This window comes from Python bivittatus, unplaced genomic scaffold (genome assembly GCF_059951505.1).
Source record: "Python bivittatus isolate LINGU-HERP-01145 unplaced genomic scaffold, Pbiv_v1 ctg000080_np1212, whole genome shotgun sequence".
In the NCBI taxonomy this organism is placed as follows: domain Eukaryota; kingdom Metazoa; phylum Chordata; class Lepidosauria; order Squamata; family Pythonidae; genus Python; species Python bivittatus.
Genome location: NW_028277035.1, coordinates 84,247,583 through 84,274,747, shown reverse-complemented (window position 1 = coordinate 84,274,747; position 27,165 = coordinate 84,247,583). Strand labels below are relative to the sequence as shown.

The 27,165-nt window shown below is 37.5% G+C and overlaps 1 protein-coding gene across 8 annotated transcripts in view; it reads right to left on the bottom strand.

Moving 5' to 3' along the window:
• CFAP20DC (CFAP20 domain containing) overlaps positions 1-27,165 on the bottom strand; it is a 193,720-nt gene that overhangs the window by 141,420 nt on the left and 25,135 nt on the right. For 7 of the 8 annotated variants that reach the window (XR_015794990.1, XM_088134444.1, XM_088134439.1 and 4 more), the window contains one exon: positions 22,596-22,668. Coding sequence is in view for 6 of the 8 variants with exons in the window: in XM_088134444.1 (XP_087990570.1) it covers positions 22,596-22,668 (73 nt within the window). In the remaining 2 variants the exon portion in view is untranslated. Of the gene's footprint in view, positions 1-8,628; positions 8,751-22,595; positions 22,669-27,165 lie in introns of all 8 variants that reach the window. The other variant, XM_088134445.1, reaches the window with a different exon arrangement.

Below are 27,165 nucleotides of genomic sequence, written 5' to 3'. Positions count from 1 at the left end.
TTTCCAGGAATGGAGGCAATGGCTAGAGGGGGCTAAGTTTCCAGTGCAAGTGTGTACAGACCATAAAAACTTGGAAGCAATGCAAAACTCACGCTCACTCACTCCACGGCAAGTGAGATGGAGTCAGTTCTTTTCACGTTTTAATTTTTACATCACGTACGTTCCGGGGGCACGAAATTTGATGCCTGATGCACTTTCTTGGAAACCGGAGTATGCTACTGAGCAATCACAGCCACAGCAAGCGACGATCCTGCAGCCTGGCAACTTTAAAGAATGGGACGGCACGAGAGAGAAATTGGGAGCCAGTCGGCAGGCAGAAGATTTACTGGTAAGAATAAGGGAACACCCGGCACAGGACGCCTTTGCGAGGGAGCGGCTGGATGACCTCCAGGGCACCCAGCAGGGTGAGGATTCCCCTTTTTCCATGGAAGGAGGATACCTCTATCACAAGGGAAAGTTATCTGTTCCTCTGTCCTTGCGAGAAGAGGTTTTACAACTTTGCCATGATAATCTAACAGCAGGACATGGAGGGGTGTTTAAGACACTGCACAGAACCTTAAGAGACTATTGGTGGCCTAAGATGGCGGCAAACATCAGAGATTACGTGGCATCTTGTCATGTGTGCAAGCGAGCTAAGACTTTTCATGGGAAAACTACGGGGCTGTTACAGCCTTTAGAGACCCCTCCCAAACCTTGGCATACAGTTTCGATGGACTTTATTACTGATTTGCCTCCAGTGAAGGGCTATTCTTCAGTACTGGTGGTTGTGGACTTATTTACTAAGATGGCTCATTTTATACCATGCAAGGGTCTACCTTCGGCTCAAGCCACAGCACAATTGTTTTTGGATCATGTGTTCCGGCTTAGAGGAATGGTGACTACATTAATAACGGACAGAGGCAGTCAATTCTCTTCCAAGTTCTGGAAAGCTCTTTTTGGACTGTTGAAGGTGCGCAGCCAGATGTCTTCAGCGCACCATCCAGCTACCAATGGAGAGGCAGAGAGGACCCATCAGATGTTGCAACAGTATTTAAGGTGTTATACTACATACAGCCAGGATAATTGGCTTGAGTTAATACCCTTGGTGGAATTCTCTTACAACAGTTCAGTGCACTCTTCAATTGGGATGTCCCCGTTTCAAGCACTCTATGGATGGACACCCCAGGTTTTACCACAGACTGTCTCAGAGGGGGGAGTGCCAGGGGCAGCACATTTTTTGAAAGAACAGCAAGCAGATCAGCAGCTATTGAGAGAGCAATTAGCAAAGGCTAAGCAAGCGTATAAGAGAAATGCTGATGCCCACAGACAAGCAGGTCCATTGATTTCAGTGGGAGACAGAGTCTGGTTGTCCACTAAGTTTCTAGCTTCCAACAGACCATCCAGAAAATTGAGTGAACGCTTTGTCGGGCCATATAAAGTCTTGCAGAAGGTGAATAACTTAGCCTTCTGATTGCAGTTGCCCTCATCCATGAAGATTCATCCAGTTTTCCACCGCTCATTGTTAGTAAAAGAGGCTCCTCCAAGTCCCTTGAGAACGTGCACACCCTCACCCCCTCCAGTTGTGATCGAAGGAGAGGAGGAATACGAGGTAGAGGCAATTTTGGACTCTCGTAGGAGAGGGAAAGGGATTCAGTATTTAATACATTGGAAGGGTTATCCCGAAGCAGATCGTTCGAGGGAGAATGCAAAGAACGTTCATGCCCCAGAGCTAGTCATTGACTTCCATAGGGGTTTTCCGAGCAAGCCGAAACCTCGAGAGCTGTCCGGAACTTCAGCAGTTAATTTACAAGAAGAAGGAGGGGGCAGCGAACTGGAGGAAGGTTTGGTATGGAATGTGGGGGAGGAGCAGACTCGAGCTGGCAGCCCGCAGCCTTCCACTTCAGGCTGGCAGATGGTAGGAGGGAGGGGGGCCAATACTATTAATGTTGTAGATGTTTTTCAGGAACCAGCGGAAGAATGTATAGAGGAGATGGCGAGTGCTGACGGACCATCCTTCTCGGACATGTCATCTCTCCCGCCCTTGCCAAGTTCCCCTGAGAACTCTGAGGGGGAGGATGAAGATGGAGGGAGGGGTGATGTGATGGACTGGAATGGAGGAAGGGGGGTGAAAACGGTGCTCTCGTCTCCAGAGCAACGCTCTGGAGATAAGCGGAGAAAGCTGGCGCATCCCTAAACATTCCAGAAGATAGTAGAGAGTTGTGCCTGGGAACTACTGGTCAGTCTGAAAAGATTCTGTAAATAAGCGCTAGCTAATAAACCTTGCTGATTGAACCTACACGGTCTCCAGGAGTTCCTTGGGCTAGGCCTGACACATATAGAGTAAACAAATAAAACATCCACTGTAAAAACAAATAAGCAATTAATTAAGTTGCTAAATTAAAAAGCAAATAAAAAACGAGATTAAATGCAAGATGGTATAGAGAAAAGGACAAAAACAATATCCTAATAATCAACAATCCAGTGGTGCCTTCTCACTCAGCAAATGGTTTCTGGAAAATCTGAGTTTTCTGCAGTTTTTTAAGTGATCAAAGAGGTTGCAAGTCTGATCTCCAAGGGGATGTTGTCCCAAGGAGTAGGTACCATTACCCAAAAGCAGTGCCACCAAACCTCAGCCCTCTTCACATCACCAAAGTAGGCAATTCCAGAAGCATCTTTCAGAACAAGTAAGTCAGATGGGTCCTTTCTGATTGGACTGTGAGGTACCTGAATGCCAAACATTAGTCACCCAGCCCTCTGCATGAGCAGTTTCACTGGGCATGAACTGCCACTGGTTGTTTTGGGGCAGTTATTCCTCTGGAAGCTGTGCAGAACATTTCAAAGTCAATTAGAAAACTTTGTAGTTGCTTTAATATTCAATAGCTTTTTTGATACACAAAACCAAATGCATACTTAATTGAGAGTAGAAGTTGTATTTTCTATCTGTTTGACATAAAAAGTTCCAGAAACTGAGTGGGCTTGGGTCATGGGCTACTTTTCTAAGCATGCAATTACAATTTTCACCCTTTCCAAATGGCAATTACTTTGTATAATTACATATCCAAATTGAGTTCACACATTTGCAAATATCATTTGCTGTGATTACTTTTCCAAGCCCTCTTTTTGCAGATTTTCATGTTCTAACCCTACATACTAACATCCTGACAAACAGTCTTGATTGCAGCTTTGTTTTCACAACAGTTTGGTACTAAAATGACAAAGTAGAGAACAGTAAAAATCAAATGGCACCAATGAGTTATCCAATAATTCCAAAGATACTCTCAGTCGTGGTTTGTTACAGCCTTACTTTGTGAACATTTTTTTTTTTTTGCCAGTTAATAAGGATAAGGGAAGACAGGGTTTTGTTTTGTTTTTTAAATAAAGCTAGTATTTCCATTTAAAAACATAAGAACCTTTCTGCTGGATCAAGCCAACAATACTTCTAATCTAGCATTTGTGCCACACAGTAGCCAAAAATCAACAGGATGCTGATGGTCCTTGGGTGACTGTCCAGAAGCTGCTTTCAACTCAAGGAACAATAAACAGTAATAACACTAGTAGACCCTAATAGCCCAAACTTCCATTAATTTGTCCAGTCCCTTTCTGAAAATATCTAAATTGGTAGCTACCGTCACATCTGATGGCAGCAAATTCCACTCCAACAATGAAATAAATCCTTTTATTGATCCTGAATTTATCAATTTAGTTTTAATGGAAGATCCTCAATTTCAATGCCACAAGACAGAAAATGTTCTTTGTAGTCACATTTTCTGTTAATATGTGTATATCTCTACCGTATTCTCATCTTTCACTCTAGTTTAAAGAGCCCCAAGAGCTGTAGTCTTTCCTTACTGGGAAGCTGCTCTAACTGGTTTTGTCTCTTTTCTATCACAGCCATCAGGTGTGAGGACCATAACCATATGTCTTGCCAAAGGCAAGGGTTCTTTTTAGAAGATTCAGAAGCAATGAAAAACCACAAGTGGGTAGTGACGAAGTTAAATGATCTTTATTTAGAAGCAGGCATACATTACCAACCCCTTCATGAATCACTGCCTTGTCGTGGCGAAGGGGCTTGCGTAACTCATTGAAGCCATGAGGTATACCGTGCAGGGCCACCCAAGACGGACAGGTCATGACAGAGAGTTCTGACAAAATGTGGCCCACTGGAGAAGGAAATGGCAACCCACTCCAGTATCCTTGCCAAGAAAACCCCATGGACAATGTTAAAAGGCTAAAAGATATGACGCTGGAAGATGAGCCCCTCAGGTCGGAAGGTGTCCAATATGCTACTGGGGAAGAGCGGAGGGCAATTCCAAGTACCTCCAGAAAGAGTGAAGCGGCTGGGCCAAAGCCGAAAGGACGTTCAGCTGTGGATGTATCTGGAAGCGAAAAGAAGGTCCGATGCTGTAAAGAACAATATTGTATAGGTACCTGGAATGTAAGATCTATGAACCAAGGCAAGCTGGATGTGGTCAAACATAAGATGACAAGATTGAACATCGACATCTTGGGAATCAGCGAACTGAAATGGAGGGGAATGGGTGAATTTAATTCGGGTGACCATCATAATGGAGTTGCACTCATAGTCAATAAGAGAGTGGGAAAGGCAGTAATGGGGTACAACCTCAAAAACGACAGAATGATCTCAGTGCGTATCCAAGGCAAACCATTCAATATCACAGTCATCCAAGTCTATGCCCCAACCACTGATGCTGAAGAAGCTGAAGTTGACCGCTTCTATGAAGACCTACAATACCTTCTAGAACTAGCACCAAAAAAAGATGTCCTTTTCATCATAGGGGATTGGAATACTAAAGTAGGAAGTCAAGGAGTAATCGGAATAACAGGCAAGTTTGGCCTTGGAGTACAAAATGAAGCAGGACAAAGGCTAATAGAGTTCTGTCAAGAGAACAAGCTAGTCATAGCAAACACTCTTTTCCAACAACACAAGAGACGACTCTACACATGGACATCACCAGATGGTCAATACCGAAACCAGATTGATTATATACTTTGCAGCCAAAGATGGAGAAGCTCTATACAGACAGCAAAAACAAGTCCAGGAGCTGACTGTGGCTCAGATCATGAGCTGCTTACTGCAAAATTTAGGCTTAAATTGAAGAATGTAGGGAAAACCACTAGACCACTCAGGTATGACTTAGATCATATTCCTTGTGAGTACACAGTGAAGGTGCTGAATAGATTTAGAGGATTAGATTTGGTAGACAGAGTGCCTGAAGAACTATGGACGGAGGTCCGTAATATTGTACAGGAGGCGGCAACTAAAACCATCCCAAGGAAAAAGAAATGCAAGAAAGCAAAATGGCTGTCTGATGAGGCTTTACAAATAGCTGTGGAAAGAAGGGATGCGAAAAGCAAGGGTGAAAGGGAAAGATATAAGCAACTGAATGCAGATTTCCAGAGAATAGCAAGGAGAGATAAGAAGGCCTTCTTAAATGAACAATGCAAAGAAATCAAGGAAAACAATAGAATGGGAGATCTCTACAAGAAAATTGGAGATACGAAAGGAACAATAGAATGGGAGATCTCTACAAGAAAATTGGAGATACGAAAGGAACATTTAGTGCAAAGATGGGCATGATAAAGGACAAAAAAGGCAGGGACCTAACAGAAGCAGAAGAGATTAAGAAGAGGTGGCAAGAATACACAGAAGAACTATATAAGAAAGATCTTAATGTCCCTGATGTCCACGCTGGTGTGATCACTGACCTTGAGCCAGACATCCTAGAGAGTGAAGTCAAGTGGGCCTTAGGAAGCATTGCTAACAACAAAGCTAGTGGAGATGACAGTATTCCAGCTGAGTTATTTAAAATACTAAAAGATGATGGTGTTAAAGTGCTGCACTCAATATGCCAGCAAGTTTGGAAAATGCAACAGTGGCCACGGGATTGGAAAAGGTCAGTTTATGTTCCAATTCCAAAGAAGGGCAATGCCAAAGAATGCTCAAACTATCGCACAATTGTACTCATTTCACATGCTAGCAAGGTTATGCTCAAAATCCTACAAGCTAGGCTTCAGCAATACATGAACCGAGAACTACCGGATGTACAAGCTGGGTTTTGAAGAGGCAGAGGAACTAGAGATCAAATCGCCAACATTCGCTGGATCATGGAGAAAGCACGAGAGTTCCAGAAAAATATCTACTTCTGCTTCATTGACTATGCAAAAGCCTTTGATTGTGTCGATCACAACAAACTGTGGCAAATTCTTAAAGAGATGGGAGTACCAGACCACCTTACCTGTCTCCTGAGAAATCTGTATGCGGAACAAGAAGCAACAGTTAGAACTGGTCATGGAACAACCGATTGGTTCAAAATAGGGAAAGGTGTACGACAAGGCTGTATACTGTCACCCTGCTTATTTAACCTATATGCAGAGTACATCATGAGAAATGCCAGGCTGGAAGAATCACAAGCCGGAATTAAGATTGCAGGGAGAATCATCAACAACCTCAGATATGCAGACGATACCACCCTAATGGCAGAAAGTGAAGAAGAACTAAAGAGCCTCTTGATGAGGGTGAAAGAGGAGAGTGCGAAAGCTGGCTTGAAACTCAACATTAAAAAAACTAAGATCATGGCATCTGGACCCATCAATTCCTGGCAAATAGAAGGGGTAGAAATGGAAGCAGTAACAGACTTCATTTATTTGGGCTCCAAGATCACCGCAGATGGAGACTGCAGCCATGAAATTAAAAGACGCTTGCTCCTTGGGAGGAAAGCTATGGCAAGCCTAGATAGCATATTAAAAAGCAGAGACGTCACCTTGCCGACAAAGATCCGCATAGTCAAAGCTATGGTTTTTCCAGTAGTAATGTATGGCTGTGAGAGCTGGAGCATAAAGAAGGCTGAGCGCCGAAGAATTGATGCCTTTGAACTGTGGTGCTGGAGAAGACTCTTGAGAGTCCCCTGGACTGCTAGGAGGTCAAACCAGTCAATCTTAAAGGAAATCAACCCTGATTGCTCATTGGAAGGATCGATAATGAAGCTCAAGCTCAGATACTTTGGTCACCTAATGCGAAGAGAGATCTCTTTGGAGAAGACCCTGATGCTGGGAAAGATTGAAGGCAAAAGAAGAAGAGGATGGCAGAGGATGAGATGGTTAGATAGCATCACTGAAGCAATGAGCATGAAACTGAGCAAACTCAGGGAGGCAGTGAAGGACAGGAAGGCCTGGCGCAATATGGTTCATGGGGTCACGAAGAGTCGGACACGACTTAACGACTAAACAACAACAACAACATACATTACCAAACAAGCAATTCGTCTGTCTGTTATTGGGAGCCCCAGGACGATAACGACGATACCCCAACACGGCCAATCATGCAGCACCACTCCGGACCAGGTCTGCATCGAAGCTCTCCAAATCCAAACTTCGAAGCTTTTTATGCTTAGTTGAGAGGAGCGATACGTGCCACCAAGGATGGCAGCATCCTGATTAATTGCACCTGGTGTTGCATATCTTATAATTTTCCAAATTCCTCCCCTTGATAAGCTAAACCTGAAGCGAGTGGACAGCTGCCAATCTCATCATACCTGGTCTACTCCTTACATTTCAAGGTTGATACATCCTTATCTGGTAACTGGTGCAGAATAACTGGAAACTAACCTTGTGTTCTAAAAATTTTAACTCTTAATACAGCTTAATATCTATGAGGGCCTAAAGACCCAGGAGTATGAAAGATAATTGTGACACACCAGTCCTGTCTCCTCGATACAAAAAGTCTTCCGAAATGTTTCCTCTACACCATACATCTACTCTAAGTGTGATTTTTGTATTGATTTATATAAAGCTGTTACTATACTGTCTTTTTTATCTCTAATACTTTTCCTAATTATTCCTAGCATGGTATTTGCCTTTTTTAAAAACAGAAGCTGCTTCTTATGTGGACATTTTCATGGAGCTATCCACCAAGAAAGATTCTTTTGTATGGGTGTCTATGGGGGAAGGCAAGTGGAGGCAAATAATAACACATGCACAAATGCATTTCTCACACATTTACATACTTGCATCAGAAGTCATGACCCAGGTACATTTTGCAATATTTGCATGATGATCTCATTGCGTATGCTGTCATATTAGCATCATCATAGTTTGTTACAGATGCTGCTGTCCCTTTACCCATCAGTTACTGCCAGTTCAGTTCCCCAAAATATATATGTAAATTTTGGATTTATTGATTGATTTGGTGCCAATGTGCACAGTATTGCACTTTCTTACATGGAGCTACCTTTGTCATTTTGGGACCCATTCACTCAGTTAAAGAAGTATTTTTGGAGCTCTTCACAAATTCTTTTATTGATCTGAACAGTTTGGCATTATCAGCAAAGTTGGTCACCATACTGCTCATCCTGAACTTCAGACTGTTCCAGCATTGAACTTAAGGACCCTTATTCTAATTTGCAAACTCTCCAGTTATTCCTACTCTTTATTTTCTATATTTCATTCTTTAACCAGTTACCAATCCATAACCTCACTGTTCCTTTATTTGATAGCTGCTAAGTTTGTTTGAGAGACTTTTGTGAAGAATTCTGTCAAAGTTTTCTTTGAAAATTCAGGAATACGATAACTATCAAAGTACTCATCTACCTGTCTATTGACACAAAGAAATCTAGGTGAGACAAGACTTACCCTTGGAAGCCAATTTGTGGAAGCCAAACCTTAATACTTTCTGCCTCACTTTGATATTAAGGTTACATGACAAGGACACTGTCATTCCCATCTCAGGAAAAGTGTATCACACACTGACAGTACTAAAAAGAAAAAATTAAATAGCATCAAAAATCAACCCTACTTATTAGTAGAGGAGTATATAGAAACCACTGCAGATATCTATCTAAAAGGCTCTCCACGAACTAATTAGGAGATCATCATTTACAAGAAGCTGGCAAAACTGCAGAAAGGAATAACCAAAATGGTCATAGGAATTGAACTCCCTGTGAAGAAATATGACTATATCTGTGGCTTTTTAACTTAGAAAAAAGATGAGTAAAATGGAGCATGACAGAGAAAATAAGGCTGTTTTAACATGGAACCAGTCTGCTCCATTTACCCAAAAATTGCTGGTTGCCCAAATAATGTCAATAATAGGTAGCCCAACAGTTGTCTCCCACCCATTTTTCCATTCCTGGCCATGTCCAAAGGAGTTCATTCTCAGGGAATTTAGTTTGGTTGTACTTCTGCTCCTTCCATTTTAGAGCTCATTTAGTTTGATTACCTACACTTCCCAAGGATTTGTGTTGTGTTTATTGTAGGTAAATTGGGAAAGGAAGAGAGAAGCAAACAGAGAGTAAGTTGTTTTATTTTCTGATGAGTCTGTGGGACAGATTTATAGTAGTACTTTTATTTGATTTCTGATGAGTATATGATTTTTAAATGGTTTTAGCTAGTAAGTTATTTTGTTCCTTACGAGTGAATGCCACAGATTTGTTGTTGCAACCAGGTGAAATGGGAAAGGGATCTGCAGATGGGCAGCAAGGAAGGTCCTTGATTGGCAGCAATCATCCCAGTATTCTTGACCATAAAAGGGATGGAACACTGCAATATGACAACCAGTAAAATAATTAAAGATATTGACAACGCAGTACTGACTGTAGGTATGAATTATAGTAAAACATTGTAAACTTGTTTAATGACATTAACTGGTCATCTGATGCTGAATGATGGGAGATTCCAAATAAATAAAGGAATCCACAATTGTGTTTTCTATTGGGGTTAAATTTGTTACCACAATTATGTGTTGACAGTCACTAACTTGAGGAAGTCTTCAAAATATTAAATAATTAATAGAGAATAAAGGTATCAGTGGCTACTAGTAGTGACCATATCACTTCCAGTACTAAAAGTAATTTGCTTCTGAATAAAGTTGGTAGTTCATGTGTAGAAAAATGGTATTGTTCTTTATTTCTGTGGGAGAAAAAGGTGGACCATATAGAGTGATCCAACATGGCTCTTCTTATGCCTGTATGTGTCACTATTTGACTGTTTAAATAAAGCTTCAAGATTTCTGTAATACATTAGAAATAAATGGCTAACTCCTAAATTGAAACATACTGTGTTTCTAATAGATATCCTATTTCAGTTCACCTGTCATAAATAATCTATTGTTTATGTCAAAAGTACATAACCCAAAGCCTCATGTCTTCTGAAAGCTTTTGATGCAGCCCCCAGAGACTTTCAAAAGTTATATTTTTATTTTTCACCTCACAGAGGACAAATGTTTAATATGTGACTGATAAATAATCACTATTAATTATATTTAACATTAATCAAATTAAGTGAAATCAAATCAAGTTTAGCTTTCTCCAGGCCTCACTGATTTTGAGAATGTAGCCTTTCCAAGACCAAGTACAGTCCTTCACACAAGGACACATACAGAAATTGTATAGCCCGCTATATATGAAAGCCTCATCTTGATATGCACATTTTGTCGTCCAAAATATTCCTTACTACCTGATAAATATGATCAGCTGAAAAACTACTTAGCCAATTAAAAGATAGTACAGGTAGTCCTCGTTTAGCAACCACAATTGGGACCAGCAACTTGGTGATTAAGCAAAATGGTTGCTAAATGAAACCACGACTATGCTTACGAATTCACTTCAGCTTTCCTTTGCTTTATAGACCTGCAAAGGTCATAAATGCAAAGGTACTTTTTCATCACCATCGTTAACTGTCAACGGTTGCTGTCTGAGGCAGTTGATAGGTGAGGACTACCTGTATACCAGAGTGGGAAAAACATAATATTGAATACATTTTAATCTAGAACTCAGTCAGTCACTTCAGGTCCTGAAGAATAGGCACTTCTTTTACATATATTTCTTTTCGAGCAATATTTTGGGGAAAAACCATGGAGAGGAATTGTTTTATAAAGGAAAGAAATAATGGAACACTAGAAAGGCCAATACAGGAAACAGTGAAAGAAGCATAAATTAAGTACATATGAAAGTGGACAAAATAAACTGCAAGGTATGTAGGTTGATTCTTTTGTATATGGCATTTCTTTCACTTCCTTGCTCATTCAAAAGCAGCTTGGAAACGACTTTTGTACAATGAGAAAAAGGACACAATATTTAATCTTTTGTTTTTTCAATCTCCTTTTCACTTACTTGCTTTTAAAGCAGTGATCTTTACTTTTTCTTTTCGAAAACATTATCACCACTAATTCTTTAATGTGGCAAGAGGTAGAAATGATTACTTTTCATTACTACTTTAAGCCTTATAATACAGTTCTCTTTGAGAAGCTGTTACGAAGTTTTTTAGATAACACTTAAGCAACCTTTCTTTGCCTGCTCTACCAGTTAGCAGGAGTCTTCTATAAGTTTTTCTCACAATCAAGAAAAATGATTAATTTTAAATTGCTGCAATGTCATATGCAATCCACACGAGCAAGATTTAACAGGATTTCAGGATCTAATTTACACTTAACAAAACATAAGTATTGCAAAAATAACAGCAATGTTTGATGTTATGCCAAATACTACTGCCTATCTTTACCCTTTAACAATTTATTTAAAATGAAATGTTTTACAGTAATTTAAAGGATTTGCAGCATATCTGGACCAGCTCGCTAACAAGATGCTCAAGGCCTGACAGATGGCTGTTCATTTAGAGACTAACAACTTAAACTAATGGTAGAGCATTTAAAATAGGAACTCATTTGCCATCTCCGGAAAAAAAAATGCCACAGTAAAGTGCTTCAAATGGCTCCCTCTCTCTCTCTCTCTCTCTCTACATATGAATTAAAAATTTAATTAAATCAAATTGAGTCATAATATTAAACATCATATAGATGTACACATGTGACATGATCCATTAAATAAAGCAATTCTTTCTTATAATTTCATTTTAAAACATTGTTGTAAAGAAAATATTATAAATAATAATGGAATAGTTACATATACATAGTTAAATAAAACTATGTTTTATGGATTATTGTGAGCTACCTAGTCATTGTATGAAACAGGCAGCCAAATAAATAAATAAATAAATAAATAAATAAACAAACTTTTCATGACAGATTTCAGGACAACAAAGAGTAAATATAAATGAAATACATACATACATTCAACATAACATCATAAAAAGAAATGTTATATAGCGTGCAGAAAAGAAAAAAGAAACAAGAAGCCAAAAGAATTAAAGGCATGATATAAGAAAAATAGAAAACAGACTACTAAGTGTATACTCTCTATACTTCTCCATGACTTTTAGTCCTTGCTTTCACCCTATAAATATCTTATTTCATACACAATTGTTGTTTTATTGGAAACAAAGTTTCCATAAAAGTCTTATACAAATGTTAAACAAATCTCACAGATGGTCCATAAGCAAACCATGTTATACCATCTATACCTGCTGTGTTCCTGCTTTTCAGCATGCTCACATTCTCATTATTTTTTCCCCCCTTGGACACTAGCATTTATAGTATTTTTAAGTTCCACTGCTTTACATATTATGATAATTTTCATAAGTTTATCATCTAAACCTTCCACCCAAAATTATTTGGGATGTTTGATTTTTAATTCCATTCACTATACAAGAGATTCCTTTGTTTAACCTCCTTCTCCCATTTGCGAAACATATATTTATTTTCATCATATCTGCTTTGTGTTTTCTCTGCTTCTTCTAATCTTAACTATGCCTTGCTATTCTGTGTTCCCAATTACACATACGCAGCCAGCTTCTGCTACAATTTCAAGGAATTTATTGCAGGCATAAATTTTTAACTGAAGTAACAGAAAGTACACTGTAGACTTAAATCTTTCTATACAGAAAATGGAGGCATGGAAGCTTACTTTTCCAAAAGTCCAAAGAGACCAAAAAAGAAAAAAAAAGAAAAAGAAAAAACCAGAAATGAAGGGAGGATAAAAAAATAATTAGTTTTAGACCAAAATCAGCCAGGTAATCTAGATAATCCATCACAGCATACAGATAGAGTCACTGGAAGTGGGTGGGTAGGGGGCAGAATATAGCTTGCTACAAAAAGCCAGTCAAACCTTTTTTATAGACCTGTCTACTAGCTTGATTGATTTGCTAAGTCATGTTTCTTTCTTTCAAGTAGATGGTTTGACTTTCTTTGTTCTTTTGTTTGTAATTTACAACGTCTTGCTGGGTGTGGTACCCTGCCAAACTTGGGCTCTGGATCAGCTGACTCATCTGTGTCTCCTCATGCCTTTTCCAGGCTGATTCTCCTTCTAGCTAAGCTCTTCAGCTTCTGAATCTGAAGACTCAGACTGATGCCAAACAACAAGCAGCTTTCAAAACTTATTTCTTTACAACCATTTCCATTTCTTATGGTCACAGATAAAGTATTAGATGAAAGATTAATAATATATGACTGTATTTTCTCTCAGATGTTATATTTTCACAGTAATTTCTTTCACATTTTCCCTTTTTCCATGTGCACTTTTCCCCTAAGATCCACTACTGACACTACCAAAATATGGCCAGGTCCACTTTTTGAACCTCTCATCATCCTTGTATCCTTCACTAATTCTCTCAATTCTTCAACATAAACAATCAAATTAATCATACTTTAGATTTATATATATATTCCTTTGCCATGTGCATGTATGAATAGATATGCATAAATCATTTTTTTTAAAAAAACAGACCTTTCTCTAAGCAGATACTCTACATTCACAATTTTTGTTCATTTTTCATCTCTGAATGATGTAATCACTTTCTCTATACTCTCTCATCTTTATCTTACCCATCAATTCATGTCACCCAGCAGAGTAATATTTTCCCTTGGATCACATTCTTTCAGAAAGTTACACATTTTTTTTTCTTAAAACCCATCATCTGATTCTTCCATTATCACTATTTACTGGAGTAACTATGACTGAAGTATGGATTCTTACTTTTATGGGACAGTAACTCATTAAATAGGAAGTTATTGTTAAGTTAAAGGTCATTGTAACCATGGCAGAACTCAGAAAAACTAACCAAAGATGAAAAATTCTTTCCAATCCCGAAACACAATGAAAAGGAATATGAAAGGAAATCTGCTCAATTTTTTCTTGGTAAGTCCCTTAAAGTCTGATTCTCATTTTCAGATTTTCTGCATAGTATCTTGTCTTTCTTCATTGCCAGATGAAATGATGTCAGATCACCATCTTTAAACTTAGCCTCTGATAAGCCTCCAAGCCACAGAAATTTAGCTTCAATTTCACTATGCATCCTGTAGCTGAGAGGATTCGCGGGAATATCTGCTGCTGGTGTTTCTTTTATCAAAATGTTTCCAAAACAATACATTTGTTGTATAATTTGTAAAAGGTTAACAACATTCACGGGAATATCTGCTGCTAGTGTTTCTTTTATCAAAATGTTTCCAAACAATATATTTGTTCTGTAGTTTGTAAAAGGTTAACAACATTTATTCAGACAATTTGAAGTTAGTTCATATGTTACATTGTTACTGATGCTTATTTGGTGCATATATAAACTTATATTTGGTTTATGTCTGTTTCTCTCTCGGTGCATGTATGTGTGTTTATATGTGTGTGTGTGTGTGTGTGCGCGCGCACGCGCGCGCATTTCATATAGACAGTGACTGAATAAAATTTCACACATCTGTGCTATGTAACTGTGGAGAGCTATACGCTACAACCCAAACCCTTGTGATTACTCTTAGCAACTACACAAATAGATTTTCTCCAGAACAATTGTCCTGTTCTTTTTCCTTCCATCTTTCTCAGCATTACAGACTTCACCAGAGAAATAGGTTTGTGCATGATGTGTCCAAAGCATGATAATTTGAGCCTCATCATTTGTGCCTGAAGCGACTGATTGATTTGTTCTAAGATTTATTTGTTTCTTTTGACTATCCAAGGTATTCTCAAAAGTCTCCAAAACTAAAGTTTAAAAATGTTAATACTCTTTCTATCCTGCTTCTTCAAAGTCCAACATACACTTCTATGGAGTGCCACAGGAAAAACCGTTACCTGCACTGTTCTGATCTTTGTAGGTGTGGACACACCCCAGTATCTGAATATCTTTCCCAAGGCCTTAATTGCTGCTGTATCAAATGCTAGTCCGCAGTGTATTTCTTGACTGCTTATTCCTTTACAATTCATGACTGATCCTAAAAGGCAAAAACTATCACTTCAGTATATTCACTGTCAATTCTAAGGCTGGTTATAGTACCTGTTGTCATTAGTTTGGTCTTCTTTATATTTAATCTTAGCCTCATTTTTCCCTGCACCTTGTTTTTCATTACTAAAGTTTCCAGAATATCTAGTATTAAAGGTTCTTCTAAGTAGGGAATATCTTCTAAGGTACCTTGGATGTTCATATCTCTACTGTACAGATCCTTCCATCTTATTTTGATCTTCTCTGAAGCAGTTACTATCTGCTCACTGGTATCCTTTAGCATACCAGTTCAAGGTTAGGACTTCTTTCTGAATTCAGAGACCTTTTGGTTTTTCCATGTATGCTTCTATCTTCAAGGTCTTTACAGATGTTGCTCTCAGAAATTCTTTGTTAAGTTCCTATGCGAGATCTTTGTCTTTCTTCTCTTTGGCTTCTCTTTTTGGCTATTTCCACTCTTCTGACACCCAGTTTGCTTTCCTCTGTTTCTTGATCTTTGGCAGTCTCTTTTTCACATTAATCCTTAACAACTTCTTTAAGTTCACTGCACAGTTCCCTATCAATGAGGTGCAGACTTCAAATTGATTCCTGAGGTTCTCAAGATCATATTGTAGAGACTGGTTGGCTTTCTTCTTTCACTTTATCTTAACTTGGAATATGAACATGAGCAGTTTGTGATCTGTTCCATAGTCAGCCCTGGCCATATCTTTGCTGTTATAACTGAGTTCTTCCACCTCCTTGTATCAATAATATAATCAACCTAATTTCTTTTTACTCTATCTGGTGATTTTCATGTATGCAGGTGTCGTTTGAAGAGTGTGTTAGCAATTAAGAAACTCTCCCAGGAACGCTGCCACAAAGAGGCAGTACGGCAGGACTTGGGGAAGGCGAACTCTGTACATGCATAATATATCACTGTTTTATTATTCCCAAACTCTAGCTACTAAGCAAGCCCTACCTTTCTGTTTCTGCAATAACCGCTATTAAAACAAATAGATAGGGCATCTCATTTAAGTAAGATCTGTATCCTCTATTCATGATGGCACTTTTGCATGGTAGAAAATCTGAGCTCAGCTTTGTGAGGAATTATGGATGCTTTTGCAGATTTCCTTGCTGGTTGATCAAATCTGCCACAGAACAGAATGCAAAAAATGGAACAATTTATGCCTATTTGAAAAGAAATGCAAAAGAGAACAAATGAAACATAAAAAGCACCATATTTTTTTGCATAATAATAAAGTAAAGCAGGCAGCACAAGCTTGGAAGGTTTTTATAGTTTTATCAAATGAAGGTTTATACAACTCACGTGCAGAGCTGTGTTTATCACGATGAAGGTACTAGGTAAGAGGGAGAAATTAATTTCATCAGCACTACCAAATGCTGTCCTCTTCAACAGACTTATACCCTGGAAAGAAACCATCTGTAACTTCGTTATCAGAGGAGTTTCATGTGTTCAATCATTTTCCAAAACAGTCAGCAACTGTACAAGTACATATTAAAGAATATTTCTATGTAATATGAGTAAGCAGTGGAAGAGAGCTAGTGTAATGTAGGAATTTAGGTGCTGACCTAATATTAGGAAGTTCTAGTCCACCCTAAGCCATGGGAGCACCTGGGTGACTTTGGGCCAGTTGCTCTCTCTTAGGACTTACCTACTCCACAAGAGGGCTATCGTGGGGTAAACAGGAGGAGATCTAGAATGTATGAATGAAAAGGCAGAATATAAATCTAACAAATAAGTATTAAGAAAAATTGTGGAATCTCTCTTCTCAAAGATAGAGATGCACATTGAAACGGTGCTGCTGCTCCTGGATTATACCATTCAGATTAAAGTGGTAAAATTTACACATTTGAATACTTCCCAGGAAAAAGCTTCCACTAACATCCCCCCACCATCTGCCAATATTAAAAATCAATATTATTCTGGTAGGCTTTTGAGGCTTCTTAATTTTACCTCTCTTTTTATTTTATGTTTTAGGAATTCTCCAATTCTACATCATTGTCTTTTGTTTCATTTATTGTATTTTATTGTTCTTACTTTTTTGCTGATTACTAAGAGTTTTTATGCTATGGATGAAAAGAGAATATACTCTGTGTGTGTGTGTGTGTGTGTGTGTGTGTGTTCAGGTTAAGTTTTTCCCATTGGGCACACCTAAGCACACAGTCTCTCTTAATCTTCCGCAAATACACAATGCCCAACTATGATTGAAAAGCAGTATATATTAATCATCTGCTGAATGCACAAAGTACAAATAAGAGTAGACTGCATAATTGCTGGTGATGCTTTAACTCCAGGCACCCTACTGACAGTAACAGAATGAGGACAGGGTGAGTGGAGAGATGAGGGCCACAGCCTGCATACGTGATCCTTCTTCCTCCTGGCTAACCAAGTAACCAGGACAGAATTGGTTCCATGGTTAAGAGAGGCAATCACTGCCTCTTTCAAGAATTATGTGTTCCCTCCACCTAAAGAAGGCACTTTACTGAAGAAGACATTTCTTGATACAAGAGACCTGTAAAACTACACATCGGTTCCAAATTTTAATTTTATGGGCACGTACTGCTCTTCAGATCCAGACACATTTGGATTATATTGATTTTCTGGACCTTTAATTTGGCTTCTGTCCAGACTATGGTACTGAAACTGCGCTGTGTGCTTTGATAAGTGACCTATAAGAGATACTAGATGGAGCAGTGTGGTTTTATTTAATTCTCCTGAACCTCTCAGTGGATTTCAGTATCATCAACCACAACTTCAGCCTTTCCTGTTGATTTTGCTACAGAACTACTCTTTGATGATATTAAGCCGTTGACTCATGGTGTCCTACAGGGCTCCATCTACATCTATATGAAACTGCTGTAGAGATAATCTGGGTATCATCAGTATGCTTAGCATACCCAACTCTGTTGCTTTTTATCATCCAGTTCCAAAAAATCAATTGGCTACATTCAACAATGGGCTGGAGGAGAAAGAATAAGCTGAAATTACATCAGTCAAGGTGAAGCTGCTGTTGATAACCAGGAAACTAGACTTTGGGGACAGAGGTTCAGCCTGCATTCCCCCTACCCCTCCAAAGGCAAGTTCACAATCTCAACATGCTTCTTGAGCTTCAGCTGTCACTGCAGGTGGCAGCTGAAACAAGGAGGGCTTTGGTATAATTATATCTGCTATGGTAGCTATAGCTTTCTTCGACTTGTCCAACTGGGCAACTATTAGGTAGTTTTACAGATTTTTAGAAAGTTATTTCTTCAATTATGCAAAATATATCAAATATTTAAGCAACAACCAGTATCTACCACAAATAAACTAAACTTTACTCTTGTTCAGGTTATTGGATCACAGATTTGTGTAGTTATGAGCATAATCTCAATTGCTGTGTGGGGTAGTTCTCATTTGGCTATAACAATCTTCTTGTGCCTGGCTGAATAAGAACCTATTTCTTCCCCCCTCCCCACAAAGAGAACAAAACTAATTGTTTGGAAATGGAAAGGCCAACTAAGTTTCAGGTGTACATGCAACATCCAAAACGTTCTTTTTATCATTTTCTTTACAGATATTGTTTTAATTTCCTTTATGCATATTTGTTTAACAGCTAATCTATAAGAGAAGAGGAGATGACAAATAAATAAATGTAAGCTGTGCAATAAGGAGAGCAAAACATATGATGTCTTATTATGTTTTTCAAATATTAACATGTCCATTATACAAATGGGAGTCCATCCTCAGCCACAGAAGCTCACTTACTGACTTTGGACCTGTCACTCTATCTCATCCCAGTTCATCTCACAGGGTTGCTGTTGTGGGGAAACTGGAGGATGGAGTTTTATGTATGCTGCCTTGCACTTCTGAACATAAATCAAATAAACAAGGCAGAAATGAAGGCACCTTCAGTAAAGCAAAATTTCTCATGAAGTTTCTCCAAAATTTCAATGCAGGTAGTCCTCGCTTACTGACCATTTGTTCAGTGACTGTTCAAAGTTACGACAGCACTGAAAAAGGACACTTACAACCGGTCCTTGAAGTTCCAGCTGTCCAAGCACCCCCACAGTCATGTGACCATGATCTGGGCATGTGGCAATTGGCTCGCACTTACGACAGTTGCAGCATCCCGCAGTCACGTGATCATTATTTGCAACCTTCCCTGTTGGCTTCCCACAAGCAAAGTAAATGGGGAAGCCAGCAGGGAAGGTCGCAAGTCATTCCAGTAAGTCGCTCACACCCTCCCCCACCTGGCAGCAGCCACCCCCAGCCCTGCTGTGCTTGTGCTTTACCTGCCTGCTGCCCTGCTTGCAAGCCGCCTGGGACTTGCCTAACAACCCATGATCCTCATTTAACAATGGCAATGGAGAGTGCTGGGATTGCCATTGCTAAGCAATGCAGTCATATGATATTGTGCTATATGACCACATCGCTTCGTGATGGAAATTTCAAATAATTATTTGAATGCCAACTGTGTAAGAAAGAGAGATCAATATCTTGGATCACACATTAGATGAACAGCATATTTGGGATTCATACATTAAAACAATATTTCATGTGCAGTCAGAACCCAAATATTACATATAACATGGCCTTTTATCTGAACAAAACAGTACAACTGACAACTGCATATGTGAATCTGATTGGGGTAAATTGTAGGGGTGATATAGAAATATGATTTGTATTTCCTTTTAGTTCTGCCTTTTACTCTATTTTGTTAGACATGGTCTTATTGTTGTTCTGTATTTTGTATTCTGATAGGCTATTCCATAAGGCTAATCAATAAATTATTATTAGTACTATAAGCTTCATCAAAAATTCTGAGAAACATAATCACAGCTGCCATTTGTTACTACATTACAATGTAAATGACACATCAAGAGAAAAATCACAAATATCAATCTGTCTGTACTTAAATATAAAAAGGAATTATATAAACTCTATTACAATGATGAAGATATCTCTTGAAGATTATGTGGGTGGGGAAATTGATGTTAAGTACTGTTTTCACAAATTCTATTATTAGAATTTTAATTTAATATTAAGATATCTTTTTCTGCAGATAGTGTTTGCTAACAAAAGGCTGGCAAATGCATTATTTTCTAGTGTGTATTGCTGTGGAACTGAAATGGGAGATCCTTGATTTTTATAGAATATGAAGTGCTTTAACTCCTCCTAAAGGCGTATGCTATTTGTTTACAGGAATACTACAAAATTCTTCAGATACAGTAACATGCCTTTTAGCCAAGTAATTCATTAAGAAATCAACGCTGAACTTTATAAAAATGTCTATATTGCTTCTAGGGCATCATTACCAATGTATTTCCTTACTGGATACAACAGATGGGATCAACATCTGGTTTTTTTATAGTACACAGAGTCTAACAGAAAATGGCTAGCTAGAAATCTACTGCAGTCAATCCTCAGATAACAATCAAAGTAACCTTGGTTCTGAAAAACTTTATAGACTCAATGCAAAGCAGATACCTTGAATTTAAGACTGTTCTGAGTTTGGAAGGGAGTTTATATAGCAGAGTTTTCTGAAGTAAGAAAATCAGCATCATAGAGTTAAAAACATATCATTCATACACACACACACACACACACACACACACCCCCTATGTAGTATGTATTCCATTCCAATGTATGATACAATACTTAAGTTAGTGATTTACAAACTTTTTATTTACTATAATACCATTACCTTCAGACAGAAAACAGTATTTAAATGTCATACTATAAATACTATCATACTATTTTGAAGTGGGTTGTTCTACTTAGTTTGCAAATAAGAGTTTCTAATATATAAGCCTTGGAACATGAAAGTAGGTGGACCTCCAGTGCACTTCAACCACAAAACAGAAAAACAATTAAGTTGCAGTACACAGGAGTCCTTGGAGATGTTCATGAAGTCACTGAGTCAAGCTCACAACTGAAGAGACTTCCTTTTTTTATACTGGACATTTAAATTATTTTAACGATGAGACTTGGTATGGGGTAATAGTTAAGATGCTGGACTAGAGCAGGGAGACCCCAGGTTCTAGTCCTGTTTTAGGCATGGAAACCAGCTGGGTGCCTTAGGCCAGTCAGTCTTTCTCAGCCTTAATCACCATCAGGCTCTGTGACAAGCTTGCTGAAAAACAAAACTCTTCATTTTGCTTCATGCATTTATCGCTTTTCTATGTCAACTGCAGCAAGCACAGTGCAAAACAAGAAGACCCTCCAAGCAAGCAGGACAAATGCTAGGAACAACAACATCTGAATTCTTTTCAACTATTTCCTTTGTAGAAATGATGTGCAGGGACAAGATCACAGTCTAACTTATATAGAAATAAATGAGAATTAAGAATGCAGAACACCTGCTTGAGTCTAGGTGCACAAGATTAAAAGCACCCAAATGAACCCTTTAGCATTTTATCAATAATGCATTAGACTTTTTCTTTTATAACACCACTTTATAACTACATTATTTCAATGATTACAAAATCCTTTCTGTATGAGTTTATTTGATGGTAGAAATATATGGTTATTTTTATGTTTTATATGCAGTATTCTGAACAGACATAAGAGGAGAGAAGAGGGAGAAATATAAACATATTAAATATCACTGTACAGCTTCTGAGTTTCTATAGAAGCAGTTGAAAATATTTAAAATGTATTTCACTGCCTTTTCTTGAAAGAGTTCAAGGCTAATAAAATTAATAAAACTCAAAACTCACAATCTAAAAACAAGGTTTCCATTGTAATTAAAAAAACATTAGAACACTGAAACATGATTTTACTTGTGTCCTTGGTCCCTAGGATGATCACATCCAAACTGTAGAGAGTAAAGAAGATGACCTTAACAGAGATATGGATGCTCCATTGCCTAGGCAAAAGAGGCTGAAGTATTTTTTAAGTCTACAGTAAGATAACATTGGGAGGTGGCTCAGGCAGACACCTCCCCAATTCCCTGAACTATTAGGAGGAGGAGGAGATACAGCACAATCAGACTTGCAAGATTCTATTATTAGAGCCAATCACAATAAAATGAGTTTTAGCCCTCTGTGGAGTTGATTTCCTGGTCTGGTCTACCTAGTGAGGCTGACATAAACAATCTATTGGCACTGGATTTTCCAGGCACTTTCACTGTTAACAAAACAAAGCAAATGATCTGTTAAACACAAGAATAAATAAATCAAGGTCAAAGTAAAATAAATTTATCTCTCTCTTTAAAAGTGTCAAAAGTAATTATTTAAAGTCTGTTCCTAAAGTTAGGAACTGGTCACCTGACTACTACTTATAATAATAAGTTTATTCATATATTTACATTATGACAAAAATGCTTAAATCTTCTAATTTTCAAAGAAATATAAACGGTCCACAAACAACAACCAAATAAGCTTAATTATTCTATGTCAACTTGATTACATGTTATTCTTTAACCTAAAAGTTGTTACTTGTAGTTAACAGCAGCCGGTACTAATTCATTTGATCTAGTATCTACAGTGCATCAAACATGATAGTAAGTTCAATATTATCTTACAGTAACTCAGCTGAGAAATCTTGTCCCAATGGTACATAAATCTGAAGGACCAAAAATTGCTGGATCAGTCCAACTACAACAAAATAAAAGAAATAAATTAAGAACAACATGAACATTCATTTACTATATTCATATGTCAAGATTTATGTACTACAAAAAGAAAAAATAGAAGAAAAATAAAACAAACTTAATTATTTTTGAAATATGTTCTTTTCTTAAAATCAAATTGTGCTTCGGGTGGAACTTCAACAAAACATGGAATCTAATTACTTTATTTACAGTTACTTATTGTGTTGACAGAGTACATATTCAAAGTACATTCTACAAGGACACAAAATTAATCAATGTCTTAACATCCTGCAAAAGTGCATGATAATTGAACTTACAGATGACCGACATAAACTTTATTTGAACCACTTAAACAATTAATGCCACAGTAAAATCAAGTTTAGAAAAGCTGTGGACAAGCGAGGATTTAATCTAATCGGAATGTTCAAAATGAAATGGTTAACTTAAGTTGGAAATTTAACTAGGCAAAGGTTCTTGCAAAACCAAAACCTACTTGCAAGCAAAAATGGCTTTCAGGAATAATGCCTGAAGAAAATCTGAATGTATTCCCCTTGAGACTGTTTTAGTCATTCACTAGTATGAAATCTAAATAGAATCTGCCAATTCTCAAAGAAAATCTTAATTTTCTAAGACCACCTGTAAGAATCTGCCCAGCTCAATTCCCAATCTAAGTACCAACTTCAATGAACCAAAATAAAGTTCAAAGGAAAGGTCTTTATTGAGAAGTAGATAACACTTCTAAGGCATTGCCAAGACTAAAAGCCCACGCGCGCCAAGCCTCTTTTCTTTCCTTCCTTTCCTCCCCGTTAGCCCAGGGTCCAGTTGTTGATGATCTCAGCTCCTGAAGATTCTCAGGCTGGTATGACCTTGGTTGTCTGTGAGACCCTGATAACAGTCCACCTGTTTCCAACAGTCTCTCCCTCTCCTTTTCCATAATGGCAGAAACGTAGCAAGCAAGCAGGTTAATTAATTGATTGATTGCGAGGCTTCTGACACCACCTCACTGTGCACCTTAATGTAACTGACGCTCTAGATACCTACCTGTCCGCCTGACTGCCTCCTTTGGTTAGTCAATGGGAGTTGGGCAGCATATAATTTATATTATTATTATTATTATTATTATTATTATTATTATTATTATTATTATTGCTGCTGCTGCTGCTGCTGCTGCTGCTGCTGCTGCTGCTCTATATTTTAAAATAATTTTATTTGGTGTTGTTACTCCTAAGATCCTCCATTAAGTTACCTTCACAATATTCCAGTCTTCCAGATTTGTTTTGTCCCTTTGATACCACCTACCTGTTAATAATTCCTGACCCAGTGCCTTGTTTTCACAAGACTTTCACACTGACTACATAAAGTATCTACACCAAAGCACATCATGCTAAGCAGAACATGTGGCTTAGGCATTTACAGAAAATAATAAGTAATGGGAAAGCTTTATCCTTCATACATATCTATTAAAATCATATTTTCATGGAGTTAGGATTTTAGGCATTATATTTGATAGGATACATATTTCTCTTCCTGACTACTGAAAACTCAGATGATTATAACTTGTCTCTCAACCTCTTCCTCCTAAGGCCAGATATGTCTTGTTATAGTGAATTGTAAATTACTAGCAGACTATAGTGCATTGACAAAGGAATGACCACATGTATGGCAGTATCCTAAATTTAAGCATTTTAACCTAAAACCTAGGTTTTAAGTAAGCAAAGAAATGGATTGATCAATTATCATGTCTCAAGAAAACTAATCAGTGAATACCAATTTTGGAGGACATACCAAGAAGACGACTACGTTCCATTTTTAAGTCTTCCAGAAGATCTGTCTGTTCATTACTTAAAACAGAGTGTTGCACAAGATGGACATTTAAACTGACTGTACTGGGCCCTTCTTCTATTCTTATGAAAAAATAAATACATTTTTTTTTTGCCTTTCCCAGAATCAGGATTTGGTGTAGTTCAGCATAAAACCTCAATTTATTCCATTTGAAAAGACTATGTTAACAATATTTAGTATGAGAACAGTGAGGAAAAAAAAATTCTATTCTCATCACTAGGTTAAACAACTATTGGATATATAGTGGATCTATAGCCTGATTTTTTTTCTTCATGGCTATTTAGTCCAGCTAGAAGCAGTTTTAAAACATGGCTCAAGAGGAAAGGAGGCTGTTTTAGTGGGAGAACTCATAATTTTACATGCAGATTTAATTCCTTGTATTTCCAGACACAGAAAGAAAACTCTGGAGAACCATTGTCAGTCAATCAATTACTGAGCTAGATGGACATGGTTTATCTCATTTTAGAAAACTTTCCCTTATTCCCTGTCTTGCTGTAAAAATGTTGTAATCTCTTTAATCTACATCAAAAAGCATCTTTCAAGAACAGTGAATAGAGTGACAGGCTCATATAAATATTAAGAACAACCTTCAATTTTTGCCTGTTTTTAGTCCTTATATAATTTTTAAACCTGCAAATCTTATTTTAATGCTTTGAGTTTAAATAGGGAGAATAAAGATGTAAATAAGTACAAAGCAGGAACAGTCAGAATGTTTCTCCATTTCAATCAAGAAAAATAATTCAAATTTAAACTGATTTAAACATAAAAATCACAATATAGCCTTAGTAAATAAGAATTCCCAAATTAAACTTTGCACTTTGTCCTAATTTAGCACTTTATCCTAAATATGTCAATAATTTAAATTTCAATTCTCATGAAAGGTACATTATTTAGATTTTTTAAAAATAGCAGAAATGTAATATTAATTGAAAACAAAAGCCATATAATACTTTTAAAGTAGGATATAAATAAAGTGTCCAGACAAATTGGAAAGTTTAAATTTGGCTCCAAAAATTTAATGACCAGCAACAACAGAGAGCCCCAGGCTGGTCATTCCAGCCACTGAAAAGCGATGTCCTAAAATGCACACTCCATGAAAAAGTTTTGCTGGTGACTGATCTCCAAGTTTACCCCAAGTTATAGCAGAGAGATGTAATATTCTGGCATGGCCAGTTATGTCCTCAGATGGCATACTGCTATAGAAGATTCCAGTAATTGTGGAACACATACATTTAAAATTGGTTAGCCTGCATGCATGCCTCACTGGTAAAACTCTAAGCGCATGCTGCAGAATATACAAATTCCTTGTAGCAGAAGGATTTCCAACCTATCTCAATGAAGGAGTCAGAGCTGTACACAATTATCTGTTAAAAAAATATTGAGCAGACCCTTGCTCGTGAAGAGACCACAAAATAGCAATCTCCAGGGGTGTTGAGAGCTCTGGGAGCCAGGGGAATATCATCCTGCATAAGCCATAGTTCAGCACCTTCAAATGGACACTGGGTTCGCCCACTTCTTTTCTTAACTACCTTAGGAAGTTGCTTGTTATTGATCTTCTGGATGTTAAGAACCTTCTGAAGGGCAAGTTTCATTGCACCAGGAGAGTTTCCTTCTATCCTTGATGAAAGAAGTTTCATGTAAGTTTAAGGATTAAAAAGAAAAATTTTAATTTTTGGAAAACAGCAAAAGAGGGACTAGAATGTTGATTTTGGAAACATAAGGGGCCAGACAGACTTGAAAGAATATTTCTTGTGGGTTGTTTAAAATTTTATAAAAGAATATATGAAGATTTTGAAATTAACTGTAAGAAATCCTCTTGTGGGAAAGTTTTGCTGATTGGAAAATAAACATATAAGAGGGGACTCTGAAGGTTGACTACAGGGAACCAAAGGGAACTAAAGATTACAATTAAAGAAGAGACATATTAATATAATGGAGCAATATTATCTGACTACAGAAGAAATTAAGGCTGTCTGGGAAGAACGTAATTAGAAATTACTTTCAAGATTCTCTGCCACCATAAAAATGGATCTAACAGAGGCTACAGAAGAGGAACAGATTTTACTGGACAAAATAGAGACTGAGGCTGACTTGAATGTGGATTTGAGAATGGATTTTTTAAAAATGCCAGACTACAAGAGTGATATGGGAAAAGGTGATGTGGATTTGAAAACACATTTAAAAATGACAGATTATAAGAATGATACAGAAAAAGATGCCACAATAGATTTAAAGTGAAACTGGCTGATATTTTAATAACTAAAGGGGACATAAAAATAATAAATCAGAAGAGTTGGATAGCTTTGTTATCTTGGATTCACAAAAGGGATGTGTTAAACTACTGAAGCTGTTCCTGAGAGGAGACAAAGAAAAAATGATAAGAAATCAGCTTGTGGGATATTATTTTACGGGATTAAAGACCCAGCTTCTTAAAAGTAATCAGAAGGACTATAAAGTGAACTTATTTGATCAGGGTTACAATATATGTGTTGCGATTTCTGGTAGCTATTAATGGAATTTCTTCTCGACCAGGACTGAATGATGAGGATTTAAAGATTTGTTTATAAATGGGGAGAGATTTATTTTGTTTTATTCCTCAGAGAAAGTGATAAATTGGAATACAAAATTGATTCATTTGATTAAGATTAAAATATATATT